Genomic DNA, 18,677 nt, shown 5'->3' with positions numbered 1-18,677 from the left:
CTACTTTATAATCATCTTGGTACTGACATTCACGTCTCAGAGTTATGAAAAATTCAAATTAAACCGTCAGGCACAAAGCAGCAAATCCGGGTGAGAAAGTAAGGGTCAGAGAATTGAATGAAACACATTTACTTTAAGTATTGAAAAAGCTCCTATATTTCTGAAAGGGTTTTGAGAGAGCATTTAGATTGAAGCGTCACCAAATTAAAGGAGGTTCTCTAGCTCCCATGCTGTGTTCATTAATTCCATAAACGTGCAATTAGTTGCCTTTTTTTTTGGTGGATCTGTGCCATCACTGCCAGGTATGGTCAAAGAAGGCTCCACACATGGAACACAAGGCAGGCACTGCATGATGCTCTTTCATGTCAGACTGTTCACTTCCTTCCTTCTTTTCTATCTTTATTTGGACCAAGTTGGATTTTAAACATTTATGGCTTTTTCTTTCCCTTTTGGGGTTTTGTATTTTATAGAAGGTATATGAAGACAATTTTCCCTTTTGGGGTTTTGTATTTTATAGAAGGTATATGAAGACAATTTAATCCAAAAAGCTTGCATTTAATATGGGGAGAAATACATTTACATAGTAATCCAGATCATTTTATCTAACTATATTTTGTACACCCCTTCCAATTTTTTATTCTAACTTTTCCTTTGCATTTTCCACAATATTATTTACCTTTTTGGCATTTACAGAGCTCCCTTTCTACTTTGTCCCTCACCAATAAGTATCTTTCAACTTCAGCTTCTTTTCATTCAAAAACACCTCTACACAGTTTATCTTCCTATTCATTTGGATCACATTTTCCATAAATTTGCAAATAAACTTCTAACAAAGACTAACTTGGGATCTCTTCCTGAAAAATAATTCAAGTTGGCTTAACTGTTTTAGATTCTCTTTCTAGGAGCCTTGAGAAACAAAGCTAAAGGTCACTCCTTCAATTTTACTGGTAGAGAACACAGTTTTAATAGCTTTTGATAAATATATAGGCTACGGGCAATAAACGATTTGGGCTTCCCCAATGGTACAGCACATCCCCTGGAGAAGGAAATGGCAACCCACTCCAGTATTCTTGACTGGGAAATCCCACAGACAGAGGAGCCTGGCAGGCTGCAGTCCATGGGGTCGCAAGAGTCTGGCACGACTTAGAGAGTAAACCACCACCACCACTGATGACTCAGCAAGTGAAGCATCTGCCTGCAAGGCAGGAGTTGCAGGAGACCTGGGTTCAATGCCTGGGTTGGGAAGATCCCTTGGGAGAGGGCATGATAACCCACTCTGGTATTCTTGCTGAGAAAATCCCATGGACAGAGGGGTCTGGCTCCATGGGGTTGCAAAAAGTCGGACATGAACTGAAGTGACTGAGTACATTGAGCAATAAAAGATTTAGAAGGAATCTGACCAAAAGGATTCCAAAAGGAATCTGACCAATGCTTATAATGTAAGCATCAGAGGGGTCTTAAAGTAATACTGTTTTATCTAAAGCAAGGTTCTTTGGCCTGAGTCTAATGCCTATTGAGGAACTTTTCTTTATTTGGTTTCCTTTATATTTATAAGAAAAGAAAAAGGAAAAAAGAAAACTGGAGATGTAAAACAATTCTTCAGTCTACTTCCAAGAATGTCTTGTGCAGCTCACAAGATAACATCTCCACTTCAGTGACAGTGAAGGATCCTCCAGCAACTCCTTAAAAAATGACTAAACTTGTCAGACTAATATGTCTAACACAATTTTAGTTGAACTTTGAAAATACGTATTTAGAATCCGTATTAGAATGAATTACTTGGAATTGAGGAGGTACCAACATGAAAATTAAAAATGTAATTTTTTTTCAGAGAAATAAATGAGCAGCCACAAATAGTAATCAATAAAAGAGAATAATTATCATCCTTGTGGTTCCCAAAGTAGAGAAATGCATTAGAAAAAAAAACACAAAACCCTCAAGTATCAACAGGAATGGTCTATCAGTCTAGGTATTCTGGTTTCTGTACTTTGAAGGCATGCAACCTTCATAAATGAAACTGGTGTTCACTGCCTGAGCATTTCTTGAGCATCTAGCATGCACTGGGTTTTATGGCACTTGTTTCTGCACACATTTTGAAACAGTAAAACATACTGGTTTTGTCTGCAGGTTTCAAACTAGGGCCACTTACTTGCTAAATGATCTTCAGTAAATTACTTAAGCTCTGTGTGTCTCATTTTCTTCATCTGAAACATGGGACTGCAGGGGGCTAGCATGTTTGCCAAAGTTACTTGGAGAAATAAATGAACTAATATGTGAAAATCCCTTAAAGTTGTTTCTGGCACACAGTAAGAGGTCATTATTTGTTAGCATAATCATTTAAACACCCTATCCCATTTTAAACTGGCGCTCAGAGAAGTAATTCCTCCAAGGTATCATAATCATAAAATGGTGACACAGGGAGTCAGCCCAAATCTGTATGATTCTAAAGTTCTTGCTCATTCTTTACTGTTGGAATATGTTACTATATATATTAAATGTACATATCTGTTTATATATATATATATATGTGCCCACTTGTTAACTAATAAAATTTAAGACATTCGTTAGGCCTCCAACATATGGAGATGATAAACAAACTGAAATCACTAGTGTAGAAGAAAGTATCATGTGGTTGGGAATTAGGGGGCTGTGTTACTGTGTAACTCAGTGGATTATTCTGTGCATCAAGTTTCTCATTTGTTAATGGAGAAGCTACATGATCTAGGGTCTATCTAGTTCTAATATTCTTTCAGTCTATTTAGGAGATGGTTCCTAAAGCCATCTTTTTCTTTGTCTGCCATATAAACCCAAACTCTATCTTTAAAGAAGGCAAAATTCAGTATTATGCGTGCAGAAAGCCACACAACTGTATCCTTGAAAAGCTGGTTTTACCCAAGCATACAGCCTGGTGCATCAGCTCGGCCACAGCCAAATCACTTTCCAAACTGATCAGCGGTAGGTTTCTAGGTCTCCGATTCAGCCCATTTTCTTGTACACTTAAAACCATTCAAACTTTGTGAGTCTACTGCAATCTGCTTTATATTATATTTCCCCAACCCCTCCACAAGTCTTTATTTAAAAAGGCCCACAGACAGAGGAGAAGGCAATGGCACCCTACTCCAGTACTCTTGCCTGGAAAATCCCATGGGCGGAGGAGTCTGGGAGGCTGCAGTCCATGGGGTCGCAACGTCGGACACGACTGAGCGACTTCACTTTCACTATTCACTTTCATGCAGTGGAGAAGGAAATGGCAACCCACTCCAGTGTTCTTGCCTGGAGAATGCCAGGGACGGGGGAGCCTGGTGGGCTGCCGTCTATGGGGTCGCACAGAGTCGGACAAGACTGAAGCGACTTAGCAGTAGCACGGACAGAGGTGCCTCGTGGGTCATAGGGTCAACACACACACACACACACACACACACACACACACACACACACACTATATATATATATATGACCGTGCTGGGTCAGACTAGCACCTAAAGACTTGAAAACTCAGAAAACTTTAACAATGCATCCACATTCTTCCCAAGTAAACATTGTAAAGAAGTTCAAGTCCCAGCCCTTGCTTTATAAACATCTCAACAAAACAAGCACGATCTTTTTTTTTTTTTTTGTATCAGTCTGTGCGCACCTGACCGGATGGCTGGCTCTTCTTCCTCCGATTGGCTAAAGGGTCTGTCATTCCAAGCGTTTCCACCCCTCCCCACTTCCCCTGCCCAAGAACTACCTTCGTATTTAAACCTAGGGCCAGGACCACCCCCCCGCCGACCCCTTCCTGGGGCTGGTCGCTGATTGGTCGAGACGTCCCTCCACGTGCGCTGCCTAGGCCACCGCGCAGCGCCCGCCGGGAACCCGGCTGTGAGGCTCGAGGACCGCGCGAGCGGCGCCTCGTGGACTCCCCTCCCCCTTGCTGCGACCCCCCCCCCCGCCCCGCCCCCGCCCTCTACCCCCGCTCCGACCCGCTGGTCCCCGAAACGGTGGCGGCGGTTTGTGGTCGTTGGTCCCACGGATTTAAGACCAATATTTGAAGACCCGAAGGGGTGAGGAGGGGATGGGGGGCCGCGGGGTCACTGCCAAACCGCCTGTAACGGCCGGAGACCGTGCCTCCTGGCCGCAGAAAGCCCGGTCCAGCTCCCCGCCCCGGCAGCCGCGCCGCTGGGACCCGCGCTCGGCTGCAGGCGGCGTCTGCGGGCCGCGCCGTCCCCCGTCCCCGTCTCGTGGAGCGGCAGGAGGACAGGTGCCCTCGGCCGGGCTCCCCACCCCAGGGCGCCTTCTGAGGTGCCTGCACCCGCGGTTGCCGTCAGCGCCCACTGGCCGTCCGGCCGTCGGGCCCCGGCCCCGGGATCCCGTCGGGGCCCCTCGGCGGCGCCCTCCGCCCGCGGCGCCGGGCCCTCTCCCCGCCTTATTTCCGCTCTGTGCCGCCGCCTTCCGGCCGTCCCCACCTGCTGCCTTCCATGTTCTCCTAACACTCTCTCTGCGTCGACCGCCGCGGGTCCAGGCCGCCTGCAGCGTCCGTGCGGCCGTTGTCGGGCCCGCGCGTTCCCTCTGGAGGCTCTGGGACAGCGCCCCGGGCGTCCGACTGCTGGGTGAGGTTTGGCAATCACGTCGTCCTTCCCGTCATTGAAACGGGGATGAGCCTCGAACTCTCCCCCTCGCCCTGGATGCCCTTCCTTCCCTGCCCGGGGGCTCGCGTGTGTCGGGGGTTGACAGCGGAGGGCTGCGGGCGGAGGGCACCATAACTGACCCCTCTCCCAGACTCGCAGTGCGCGGCCATGGACGGCGTGCGGGCGGGCGTACACGCAGGGTACCATCTTGTTTCTTAAGGCCAGATGGTTTTCATTACTAAGTTTAAAAATACTTCCTTTGGGGTACTGAAAAGACCTCTGAATCTGGAGTCAGGAGACTTTAGATTTCATACGGGCATTGATATTAATTCTGAAATCCTTGTGAAACTGTTTTATCTGGACAGTCTTGCTTCATATGTGAATTTAGTTTAATGTCGACGTTTCTTTAAGCTGTCTCTTTACACTCTTGATGAATGCTCTATAGCTTCTATCGTGTATGGCGATTCTAACATGGGCCAATATCAGAAGGGGCATCTGCAGGTGCTTTTCAAAGACGTGGTTTCTTTTACGGGTCTGCCGCTTTGTGTTTGAGGATTGCTATAGAACCCGGAAGCAGGATACGTTGCGTGTAAAAGTAGGCTAACATGAATAACATTCGCGTGTTGATAGAATTTTGCTTAAGGATATATTTTTCTTTCAAGAATCTTAAGCAGTTGGACAAACTTCCATTTAGAGCCTTTCAGGATTAAACTTCATCATGGGCTCTAATCATAGACTTCTTTCCAGAGTACACATTTAAAACATTGTTTGAAAATTAGCTTGTTTGCAATTACGTACCATTGAAGAACATGGCCACCCACTCCAGTGTTCCTGCCTGGAGAATCCCAGGGACGGCGGAGCCTGGTGGGCTGCCGTCTGTGGGGTCGCACAGAGTCGGACACGACTGAAGCGACTTAGCAGCAGCAGCAGCAGCAGCAGCATAGACATAAAGAGACCTCCCTGGTGGCTGAACTGGTAAAGAATCCGCCTGCCTTGCGGGAGACCTGGATTCAGTCCCTGGTTTGGGAAGATCCTCTGGCGAAGGGAAAGGCTACCCACTCCAGTCTGGCTAGAGAATTCCATGGACTGTATAGTCCACGAGGTCACGCAGCGTCGGACACGACTGAATGACCTGCATAGACATAAAGATTACTACTGGTGCTTCAGTTATTAAATATTAGCAGTTCTGTAATTAGCACTGTTTTGATTGTTAATTTTGACTTAAGATTGAGTATTCAACTTGGACATAATACTTGAAATATGAATGTGAAATATGAGTTTTATTGAAATATACGATGTAGCCTTACTGAATATATGATGAGGTAAAAATTATCAGGCATTCAAAAATATGCCTAATTTGTGGACCGAAATTAAGGTTTATATTTTTAGTGGTGTCATGTTTGTTGTTAGGAATCTTGGTTTGGTTCTATTGTAAATAGCTTTATCCTGAGTTCAAAAAGCATATAACGCTTCCATATTCAAAGCAATATTTTAGACACTTATTAATTTCAGTTATTTTTAAAGTAGTTGAATTTTTAAGTGTTTCTGAATTTAAATCTGCTGTCCAGGGTATTACTGCTGCTGCTAAGTCGCTTCAGTTGTGTCCGACCCTGTGCGACCGCATAGACGGCAGCCCACTTAGGCTTCCCCGTCCCTGGGATTCTCCAGGCAAGAACACTGGAGTGGGTTGCCATTTCCTTCTCCAATGCATGAAAGTGAGAAGTGAAAGTGAAGTCGCTCAGTTGTGTCCGACTCTTAGTGACCCCATGGACTGCAGCCTACCAGGCTCCTCCGTCCATGGGACTTTCCAGGCAAGAGTACTGGAGTGGGGTGCCATCGCCTTCTCTGACGGTGCTTCTAGAAGTTGTGAAACACCTAGTTCTGAAACTTTTTATGCATAGATATATTTAACTTAGGAGTAAAATGTAGGAGTAAAAATGTGCTCTCATCTGTAATAAAAGTAATTTAAAGTGGAAGGTAATGGATCCACTTACATCCTTTTATTTTGAAATAATCTTAGACTTACACATCCATACATTTTCAGTTATCCTTCTCATTTTTCCAACCATATTGCTATAGTGCAGTCTGTCAGTAAAATGAGTTGTTGCTAAAAAATTTCTGTTGTCCTGCTAGCCATGTGCCACAGTCAGTAACAACTGAACTAACAAGTCAGAAATTTAATGCCATGTAATTTAAGGGATACCTTAAAGATCTAATGTGCTTTTTGTAAGTGTGTTTTGATATTTTTAAAATTAATATATTTTCACTTTTAAATTAGTTTTTAAAAATCAAAATTTATAAAATATCTTCACAACTTCGTAAATTTTTACGTGATTGATAAGTTGAAGTTTCAGTTTATAGCTTGAACACAACTGACATTTTTTTAGATGAATGATTTTCAATTAATTTTGTTAAAATTGTGCTTATTTTCCATTAATATATTTTCTATTTTGAAACTCACTAGGAGTTTGAAACTTGAGATTTTTGTTATTATGATGCTTAATGCTAATGAAGATATAGTTAACCATTTCAGGCTAAAGACTTGATTCAGATTGCTGCTGTCCTGTGATTGGCTAACTATCTTGGTTCTTCCACTTTGGTGGATTTTTTTTTCTTTTTTTCTTCTTTTACTTTAAAATAGAGATGAAGAGAAATCTTTGAAAGTCCAAAGTTTGGAGAAAAAAGAGTTTTATCTATGCAAGTTAGAGTCCACATAGGGTACAACAACTTTTAATCTACCCTTCCCACTTGTTATTTTTTATAAACATGGTATGCCCTTCTCATGTTCAGGATCCTCCTTCATTTACTCAGATTATTTGGGTCAATGGGGAAGGAAAAAACCTTGTAAAACACGTAGCACGGTGAATCACAGCTGAAAGTGACGGAGGACTAATTGAGTCTTGGAAGCTTCAATTGATAATATCAGCTTTGTCATAATGTATAGGACTGCTATGCCTCTTTGGAATTTTGGTAATTCTCAGATTCTGAAATATTCTGACATGATTATAAAAATACGGTATGCCTGCTTTGGATTTGACTTATGATTTTCTTGTTGAGGTTCTTGAATTCTGGCTCTTTTGTAAACATATTTTGGCTAAATAAAGTATGGTCTTCATGTTAGATATTTTTCAGCTTTCTTAAATGTGAATTAGATATATGTATATGTTACTTTTTGTTTGGAAAACTTTAAGATAAGAACATACTCTGTTTTTAAAGAGAGTGAGATTGGTGATTCTTCGGTGTATCTTATACTTCTGTAATTTCAAGTTTTTGTATTTTGAGATTTCTTGAAATGTACTAAATATAGCATACATTTTTACTATCTCTTTAGAAAAAAAGTCTTTAATATGGGGTCTGGCCTATTATTTAAACATGGGACTCTAGATAATATCTTTAAAAATACAACTTCAGTGACGTGGGCTAAACCAAGATATATATCTATAAACTAATTGTGAGGGTAGGGTGGGTTGCAGAAATCAGCCATTTGGAGCAGACTGTGCATTATAGTAAAAAAAAAAAAAAAAAAGGCCAGAACTGTTTTGGATAAAACAGAAGCAGAATCTGTGTTTATCTGTTGTGCTTATAGGCAGTGAATTTCATGTGTAAGGTAACATATTAAACTAGAGTCTCTCTTTCCTCATCCTTTTTCTTGCAGCATGTTTAAAAAATGGAAATCTCACACTTCGCTTTTCTCTACATTGTGTCAACATGATGTCGTTAGTGCAGTGGGCCGTTATGGTGTTCTGTGGGGTCCGCTAAGGTCCCTCTAGAATAAATGATGGGCTTCCCTGGTGGCTCTGACAGTCAGGCGTCCACCTGCTGTGTGGGAGACCTGGGTTCAGTCCCTGGGTTGGGAAGATCCGTTGGAAGAGGGCATGGAGAACCAACCAATTCTCCGGTATTCTTGCTTAGAGAATTCCCTGGACAGAGGAGCCTGGCAGGCTGTAGTCCATGGGGTCGCAAAGAGTCAGACAGGACTGAGCAACTAAGCACACAGAATAAATGATGGAAGAGAGCCAGAGTTTATAAATCTCTTAAGAGTTTGAAGGTTTGGGTCTCAGGTCTTTTCAATTACTAGTTTTATGACCTTAAGCAAGTTTATTTACTCTTAATTTTCCAGTGTATAAAATTTGAGGGATTTAAGGTTCACTTGCAATTCTGATATTTTCTTACTGCAAAGTCAGCAGTGATGGTATAATGGAAAAACCTAGAATAAAACAGTCTTAAATCGAGAAATGTAGTTATATCATTTAAAATGCTCTTAATTTTAAAGGAATGATAGTAGAAAAAATTGTGTTTATTCAAAGATGAAAGGCTGGTTAGCTAATCTTTAATGATTCTGATTGTCAAAGAGTAGCATCTCTTTTATAATAATGTATTAATAATAGTTTATTGGATTTATATGACACTAATAAAATATATTCCTAAAGTATAGTGTAAGATACACAGCTGGATGTACAGACTTAAGACTTTTCCTTGGGTAAGGCTTTTTTCCTACTTCTGCCAGTTAATAAATATATGAGGCCAGTAAATTAGAAGAATCTGAAAAACATATAAAGAGAAATGAGACATTACCAGCCATGGTGAAATGAACATGGAAGGAGGAATTGAAGAAAAGCTGAACAGCTTTTTACCTTTTCTGGAAATGGGCCTTTACATAGTAGCTGTATTATTTAAAACAAGAGTTCTTTAGGATATCAGTTATACCTGTTCTTCAAGTGTAAATACATTTTTAAAATGAATTGTCAGTACCCAAATAATATTGAGTAGATACTCTTATTATAAAGATGACAGAATGTTTTATTCTGAATCAAAGATGAATAAGGATGACTATTTAAACCAGTATTGAATTCTGTTACTATCACTAGTCAGACTTGGGAAGATTTAAGTTGTTTTTTGATTATATTTGGAAAGATAGCTGTTAATTAAACTTGAAAATATGTGAAAGTTGTGTCCTGGAAGAGGAGAATAAGTGAGGTCATTTCATGGATGGGGCACAAGTTGATAAAAGATTAGAGAGGAGGGTTGAACTGGTGAGTTGAACCTAAGAAGATGAAATTTAGTATGAGCCTAAAATCTGGTTACTTGTTATAGGCTAAGGCAGATGTAAGTTTGTTTTTTTGACAGTTTGCTTAATTTGAGCTGTCAGTGTCATGTAGCTGTGTCAGACACTAATGTCTTTCTTTGCACTGGTGGCCTTTTCAGTTTCAAAGGAAAGAGGTTGGTGAGGAAGCTTGAAACTATCATAGAAGAGGCAGTTAATACACTCATTTTCCAAATGGCTCTATAGAAAGCTAATTACCAAGGAAAGCTAGAATATCATATTGAAATGTTTGGGAAACACAGGTTTAAAGTGGAAAGATTTGTTTTCATTAAAATTTTTATGGCCTTTGTTCATTGTGATGCTCCTAAGAGGGAAGTATAGTGATTCCCAGGTGTATTTAGGCATAAAACACATTTTTGAGGCCTGCTAATAGCTCCTGGAATAATCATTTTAGGAATATCATTTTAGAAAATGTTGGATTAAAGAAACAGAATCCTCCTGTGATGTAGAAGATGCGGGTTCGATCCCTGGGTTGGGAAGATCCCCTGGAGAAGGGAATGGGAGCCCACTTCAGCATTCTTATCTGGAGAAGCCCATGGACAGAGTAGCCTGGTGGGTCGCAAAGAGTAGCTCATTACTGAAGCACTTTAGCACACATGCACAATAATATTAAGCCTGGAGAAGGAGAGAATTGTTTTTCAAAAGCAGTTATATGAAATGGGCATGTTCAGTTTGGCCAGAAGGATAGAGTCAGAACCTGTAGGTGAAAGTTACAAGGAAAAATACAATGATTCGTTAAAAAGACCTTTATTAAAGAATTAGCCAACGTTATGTTGTTGTAAGGATTCAAAAATAAGATGGGTGACTGCTTTGCAGCAAAGTTGGTTGAGTTAAATGATTTTAAGATCTCTAATTAAAGTTTGAAGTTATTAGGAGTTTTCCGAAACGTCCATTGATGGATTCCCCCCTGCCCAAGTTTATACAGTATTTTTAAAAAATCATGCTGTAGTTTTAATTGATTTGCTATTTTAAACATTTTTTAAAAACTGTTATTGTGAAAAAAAATCTGGATTCAGGTTATATGATCTCAAGTAAATTATGTTACTTTCTGGACATCTCAGATTTTCAAATAAGTAAAATAAGAGTAATATAAAGTAGGGGTTTAGGAATCCCATATTTAGGCAGATTGGTCTCTAATTTGCACGTCTACCCTACCAAACACTATCAGTTTATAGGCACTATGACTTTTACCTCTCTTATTCTCAGCTTATTTATTTTTAAAATGGAAAATAATATCTTAGAGGGTAAGTACTAAATGAGATAATGTGTGTAATGTGCTTGTCATCATGCAGAGTATAAATGTGCTAAATAAATGCATGCAGAAATAAGTGTACAGTGGAATTTCAGAAATTAGTAGGGTAAAAGTGTAAAGTGATTTGTCAAAGATCTGTGGACTGAGAACTAGAACCCTCGCCCCTTATGTTTAGTTAAACCACAATGTATCTTCCTTCCTGTCTCTTTCTTTGAGTAGCAAGCTAGTGACTGTGCCAGGGAATGTACTCTGTGGTAGGGATTTGGGAATAAAAGACCAGACTCTGCTTAAGATCTGTCAGGGGTTGGGGGATGAGGGGACAGCAGGGACTTACAGTCCTGCACTCTGAGATGGTAGCAGTACAGAAGGATATAGCATCTAATTTAGCATGGAGAAGGGAGGGTAGACGATGGTTTGTTTCTGTTTGTTGGGTTTTTTTGGGCGGGGGGGGGGGGGGAATATTAAGTGTGGGAAAGGCAAAGAGAGCAAGAGAGGACTGGGGAGCAGCCTGTGCAGAGGCTGGTGTGTGAGAACACGGTGCGTTTGCAAAAGTGCAACTACATGAGCTTTGTTGTTGACAGACAAGAGCGAAGTTTGAGAGAGAGGCTGGGGCAGGTTAGGAAAGGACCTTTATGACGCTTTTAAAAGAAAGTTTAGGTTTTATCTTTAAAGAACAGTGGAAAATCCCTGAAATGACCTTTTGCTAACGGTAGCATATGTAGCTACCGTTAGTAAAAGTAGCATATGCTCTTGATATTCACAGAAAAGCGACAAGTTAAGCTCCTTTAACTCTTAGTTCCTACTTACAAATGATAACTACTGTTAAAGTTCCCTGTAAATTTTTCCAAATCATGTGTCTTTAATTTTTGTATTCACAAGCATCTGTGAGTGTATACATATATATCTTTAAACAAAACACATGGTTGATACATAGTCAATGTGTTGTTTTCCAACTTATTCTCATGTGATATTTCTTAAATATTTTTCCATATCAGCACACACAAATGTATGACATTCTTTAATAGCTGCATAACATTCCATTATGTAGTTACACCATAATTTTAAAATTATTCCTTATTGGTAGACAACTAGAAATTTTTTAGACTTTTTATTTTGAATACAGTGTTTCAGTGAACATGCTTGTGTTTATATCTTTATATACTTGTACAATATATCTGTGGGTTAATTTCTTAGTAATTACTGAGTATATACACATTTTAGAATTTAATAAGATTACCCAATTTTCCTTTAAAAAATCATTCTAATTTAATGCCCAGAGTGTATGAAATCATGTTAAGGATTTTTTTTTAATTTTCTGTTAGCATCTTCATCCAGCAAATAATTACTAAGTACCTACTATGTGCTGAGCACTGTGTTGGTTAATAGGAAAAGTGTTCAAGGCAGATAGGAGTCTCTGCTTTTATGCATCTCAGAGTTTAAGCCACAGAATGTCTGCAGGTATTTTGTTAGGTTTCTGCAGTTTTTGTTATTATTTTTATAATTGAATTAATTTCTAAGGTTTTCTTTTTTTTTTAAACCCTGCAACATTTTGTTTTCAAGAAACCATGAACCTCTTGTAGAGATCAGTTTAGTTCAGTTCAGTTCAGTCATGCAGTCGTGTCTGACTCTGTGACCCCATGAGTCGCAGCACGCCAGGCTCAGAATCTCCAGTGGCTTCACATTTACTCAGAATCAACGCTGAGGACCTTTAGCACCGGACTTAGAAGATTTGTGTGGTGTGGCAGCTTGTTACCGTGCTGACTTCGTCTCCTACTATTCTCTTCTTGGCTTTACCATACTGGTCCCCTTGCTCACCTCAGATGTGCCATGCACGCTTCTGTTCTTGGGCTTCTGTCCTCATTTTCCCATTTGTGGTGTTCTTCCCAAATAACTGCAATGACCAGGTTCCTCAGTTCTTTGCTCAAATGTTATCTTCTCAGGAACCTCTGAATATTAGTTATCTGATTAAAATTGTACACTGTCTTTGGCACCTCTTCCTCAATCATGTACCCTGTTCATTTTCCTCCTCCTGTTATCTTTTAACATATTATTTACATATTACTTATCATTTGTTTCTCTTCTTGGAGTATAAGCTGTGCAAGGGAGCAATTTTGATTTTTACCTTACTGATGTATCCCAGACTTAATGAATAGTGTCTGGCACACAGTTTGTCCTTAATAAACATTCATTGAGGAAATGAATGTGTGAAATCATGTTTGCAGTCCCTGGTCAGCAGTTTTTTTTTTTTTAATTGTTTTATTGTTTATCATACAATAGTATTATTTTCCTAAAAGTTAACATTAAGTATATATATTATTGTATTAATTAGATAATAAATTTATCGTTCTTATATGCAAACTACTATTTTAAGCCCTTTATGCTTAATCCTGTCAGCAACTTTATGAAATAGATAGAAACTGTTATTTTCTCGTTTTAGAGACAAACTGAGGCCAAACTTGCCCAAAGCCGTAGCTGATAAGGGGAGGAACCAGAGGTCACATTTAAGCAGTCATTTAGGTACCTGAGTTTGCTCTTGATTATGATACCATGCTGCTCTTTCTACTGTAAGAAAATTAGGTTTTTATTATGTTGTGCGGCAGATCATTTCCCCCCGTCTGTAATTTTCTGCCTTCAAAACAGTTACTACTTATGTAGTAAAAATGAAGTGCAAGTCACTTAGTCGTGTCCAGCTCTGCAACCTCATGGACGCTTCAGGCCAGAATATGGGAGTGGGTAGCCTTTCCCTTCTGCAGGAGATCTTCCCAACCCAGGGTTCAAACCCAGGTCTCCCACATTGCAAGCGGATTCTTTACCATTGGAACCAGCAGGGTAGTAAAAGTAATTTAGTACTATTTTTCTTTGAGACTTTTTTGTTCATTTCTTAGAAGAGCCTTCTTGATTCTAAGATAAAGTAAATTCACTCATTTCCCCTTTAGTTTTGATCTGTTTCAAAGTAGTCAGGTACATATTTTTATATCATCTTGACAGCACTGAGATTTTGTCTGAAAGGGACAAAATTTCTGGAACAATGGTTAGGAACCTAGCATAGTCAGCTCTCTGTATCCGTGGTTCCACAGCTGCAAATTCAACCAACGTTTGATCAAAAATATTTGAAAAATAGTTCCAGAAAGTTCCTCAGACTTGAATTTGCCACACATACTGGCATATATAGCATTTGCATTGTATTTATAGCTCTTTAGATTATGTTTATATTGTATTGTAAGTGATCTATAGAGATGGTTGAAGTATATGGGAAGATATGCATAGGTTAGCAGCAGCAGCAGCAGAGGTTATAGGCAAACAACTATGCTGTTTTATGTGAGGTTTGAGCATATGTGGGTTTTGGTGTCCTTGGGAGTTCTAGAATCATCCCCTATGGATCCTGAGCAATGAAAAATGACTATGCTGATTCAAGTAAGATATAATTGAGAACAGGCTGTGGGGATATACAGGAAAAGATTGATTTCAAGAAATATTTAGAAGGAAATATATGCCGGTTTTTGTGGCTGATTAGCTGAGTCAAAGGAAGGCCTCAGGATTAAGTCCCCGAGTTTCTGGCTGTGACACTTTGGAGAAGGAGTAATAAGTAATCCTTGTGGTGCCATTATCGGTTGGCCAGATGAATTGATGGAGATAAGGTAAAATAGGAAGGAACAGATTTGGAGGATAAAATGACATTCAGTTTTAAATCTGTTGACTTCAAGATGCCAGTTAAAAATCTCATTCTTAGTGCTTGCTAGGCAAACTCAGTAGGCAGTTTGATAACAACCGGTAGCTTAATAGAGAGCCTTGGACTGCTACATTTAGCTGTGTGGGTGCATGAGCTGCTTTCCTTCTATGTTGTTTCCAGAAGTGTATCATTGATGCAACTGGATAGCTTGGGAGGAACTGTAAAGAGACTCTGTGGGTATGGTATATATGATAATGGATGTTTGTAGCTATGTTTCTCATCACTCAGAAGAAAACTCAGATATTTCAGAACTAAGAAGGACTTTCTCAGGTCACCTAATTTTAGCTAGATCATTTTAGAATTTCTGGATACTTCGTTACTATTTCTGCTGGCTGTTTTCTCCTCTAACTCCTTTCACTTACTCCTGTTTTCCCACATTTGTTTTTGTTGTTCCTTTGTCTTTTTCACTTTTGCATCCCTTTCTTTGTAGCTCATGCCTTATAAAGGTACTGCTTAACTGATTAGAGACATTAAAGGAGGTTTCCAGCTTCCCCTGTAGGGAAGAACTTGGGGCCAAGGCTTCAGTGATCTCTGAATATGGCAGCCACAACTATTCTTGGTTTTTTGTGTCTCAGAGAAATGCTTCATAGGTTCCTCCTGGAGCTCCATGTCATAAACACTTCTCTTAAACTTTGCTTTAGGAGCTGCAGCCATGAGTGAAGAAACTGTAGATGGGACAAATGGGTGCAGCAAAGTGCGGACTGGTACTCAGAATGAAGCGGCGCTGCTTGCTTTGATGGAAAAGACTGGATACAACATGGTTCAAGAAAACGGGCAAAGAAAGTTTGGTGGTCCACCTCCAGGTGTGGATTTTTTTTATGTTCAAAAGATTGGATGTTTAATGCAGTCATTTACATTAGATACATATCTCCACAAGTATCCCAAACAAATAGCTCTTTCCTTGAAACCGCTTTAAGACTTCAGCAGTCATTTTTACTGTTGTGAAGGAGAGGAGGTAGATTATGTTTGTTATGTGTGTCTTTCCCTGAACATTCTACTGATGGTTTAAGTAGCAGTTAAGAAATAAGTCAGGATTAGGGGAAAGTGGGCTCTAGCTATGAAAGGGGAGGGCATTTGGGGAGGAATCAGAAAGAGTAACAAGTGGAGGAGTGGTGTTTATGCTAGATGCAAGCAGATTATTAGATATAATGTTTTGCCTTTCTACCAGTAGCCAGTACAGTTTCCTTGCTCAAAACCCTCCGGTTCACTTTGTGTGAGACTTAAACGAGAATCATGGCCTCTAACGGCAGTGATGGCTGCTTTGCCTGTCATTGACTCCTCCCTCAAGTATGCGCTTCCCATACAGACCTTCTTGCTGTGTGCTCTTCTAATATAACTCATATAAAAAGCACTTGCTTTTCTCTTTTCTGATATGTTCTCAAGGCTCATTCCTTCATTTGATTCAGGTCTCTGCTTAAACCTCATGTGCTTAGAAAAGATGTGCCTGATTACCAAAAATATCAACCCTCTGTGGCCTTATTCTGCTTCATAGCACTCACTACTCGTTGTCGTCTTTTTCTATTGAATGTAAGCTTCATGAAGGAAGGAGGCTTCTAGTTTGTTGATTGTTGTATCCCCAGTATGTATAATAGTGCATGGCATATAGAAGGCTCACAGTAAATCTGTGGAATGAATTACTGAATAGTAAACATAAATACCTTATTAGAATTTGTCTATTTTTGTCTTTCAGGCTGGGAAGGTCCACCTCCGCCTCGAGGCTGTGAAGTTTTTGTAGGAAAAATACCTCGTGATATGTATGAAGATGAGTTAGTTCCTGTATTTGAAAGAGCTGGGAAAATATATGAATTTCGACTTATGATGGAATTTAGTGGTGAAAATCGAGGTTATGCTTTTGTGATGTATACCACAAAAGAGGAAGCCCAGTTAGCCATTAGAATTCTTAATAATTATGAAATTAGACCAGGGAAATTTATCGGTGTGTGTGTAAGCTTGGATAACTGCAGATTATTTATTGGAGCTATTCCGAAAGAAAAGAGGAAAGAAGAAATCTTGGATGAAATGAAGAAAGTCACAGAAGGAGTTGTAGACGTCATCGTGTACCCAAGTGCGACAGATAAGACCAAGAACCGTGGCTTTGCATTTGTGGAATATGAATCTCACAGAGCTGCTGCTATGGCTAGGAGGAAACTGATTCCAGGTAAATTCATCCTTTTCAAAGCTTATTTTTCTGTGTGAACCTTACTATACATTTGAAAAAACAGCAGTACCTCGTAGATCAATTTATAAAAATATGTAGTGCCCTTGAAGAGGAATAGAAATTAAGAAAGTAAAACAAATAATTCTAAAAGAATATGATCCTATATAATGAATCATTTGTTAACAGTTTACTGATTTACTGAATGTATACAGTTTTGTTTAGCTCTTAGTTGTTGTTTGATAAGGACAGTACCTAATCCTTCTAATAAAGGTCTTGAATTGTATTTGTTCTTTTGACTCTCAAAATTAATTTCACTGTAAGTCTGTCTCAGTTCACCTTAGTAAAAACTTGTGTGAATAGGAAACTAATACTTTACCAAATACATTATATGTATTTGAGTTTCTGTTTCTTTGGAGAAACAGTTTTACTTATTTTTGATTTAGATTTATTTTAGTTGTCTTCAAATTAATTTATTTTTTTACAGGAACCTTCCAACTGTGGGGCCATACCATTCAGGTGGATTGGGCTGACCCAGAGAAAGAGGTTGATGAGGAAACCATGCAGAGAGTTAAAGTTCTCTATGTACGAAATTTAATGATCTCAACTACTGAGGAAACAATTAAAGCAGAATTCAATAAATTCAAACCTGGTACAGTTGAGCGAGTAAAGAAACTTAGAGATTATGCTTTTGTTCACTTTTTCAACCGAGAAGATGCAGTGGCTGCCATGTCAGTAATGAATGGAAAATGCATTGATGGAGCAAGTATTGAGGTAACACTGGCAAAACCCGTAAATAAAGAAAACACTTGGAGACAGCATCTTAATGGTCAGATTAGCCCCAATTCTGAAAACCTGATTGTGTTTGCTAACAAAGAAGAGAGTCACCCCAAAATTCTAGGCAAGCCGCCAACTCTTCCAGCTCGTCTCAATGGCCAGCATAGCCCAAGCCCCCCTGAAATTGAAAGATGCACTTACCCGTTTTTTCCTGGAACAAAGCTTACTCCAATTAGTATGTATTCTTTAAAATCCAATCATTTCAATTCTGCAGTAATGCATTTGGATTATTACTGCAACAAAAATAATTGGGCACCACCAGAATATTATTTATATTCAACAACAAGTCAAGATGGGAAAGTACTCTTGGTATATAAAATTGTTATTCCTGCTATTGCAAATGGATCCCAGAGTTACTTCATGCCAGACAAACTCTGTACTACGTTAGAAGATGCAAAGGAACTGGCAGCCCAGTTTACATTACTTCATTTGGGTAAGTTTATAAGTACTTTAAACAACATAGTGTAATATGAAATTAGAAAGTATTATTATAAATTATTTATGAATTTATTTTGTTTGAACTCAACATTAGTGGTGAGTATTTAACATAAATTTTGCCTCAGTTTTGTCAACTCATGCTAAATTTTATTGAGACTTTTGTTTGATCTTCCTATATTTAGTTTTTTACTTATTATTTACTGGGGGAAACATTTGGTTTTGATTTACTGAGAGTTCACTATCTTAATTTATCAATTTACTGTTTTTGTAGTGACTAATCCTCATTTGAAATAATTTCTGTGTAAGTTGCAGTATTTATTACTTAAACCAGTTTATAAGAATGTTTTACATCCTTGGTGAAGTCTGCACGATAATCTTTTTTTGAGAGCAGGCTTAGGCTTAAAATCAGAAGCATTTCAGATGGGTCATGTGTAGACACACCTTATGCTCACCAATCTGGAAATCTGTCGTTATTACTCATGAAAAACAAGAAGCAAGAGATGTTTATGACCATTCTCTTTAATTTCATGCTTTAAAAAAAGTTTCTCTAAAGC

General features: G+C 39.3%; 1 protein-coding gene across 3 annotated transcripts in view; it reads left to right on the top strand.

The window, feature by feature from the left end:
• Window positions 1-4,437: 4,437 nt before the first annotated feature.
• Window positions 4,438-18,677, top strand: part of RBM46 (RNA binding motif protein 46) — a 54,648-nt gene continuing 40,408 nt past the window's right edge. For all 3 annotated transcript variants that reach the window (XM_069556637.1, XM_069556636.1, XM_069556638.1), the window contains exons 1-4: window positions 4,438-4,589; window positions 15,335-15,496; window positions 16,384-16,851; window positions 17,336-18,118. In XM_069556637.1, coding sequence (XP_069412738.1) covers window positions 15,346-15,496; window positions 16,384-16,851; window positions 17,336-18,118 — 1,402 coding nt within the window. In that variant the 5' untranslated portion in view covers window positions 4,438-4,589; window positions 15,335-15,345. The remainder of the gene's footprint in view (window positions 4,590-15,334; window positions 15,497-16,383; window positions 16,852-17,335; window positions 18,119-18,677) is intronic.

Source organism: Ovis canadensis, chromosome 17, assembly GCF_042477335.2.
Source record: "Ovis canadensis isolate MfBH-ARS-UI-01 breed Bighorn chromosome 17, ARS-UI_OviCan_v2, whole genome shotgun sequence".
Lineage (NCBI taxonomy): Eukaryota > Metazoa > Chordata > Mammalia > Artiodactyla > Bovidae > Ovis > Ovis canadensis.
Note: the sequence above shows the minus strand (reverse complement) of the source record. Positions and strands in the feature narration are given on the sequence as shown.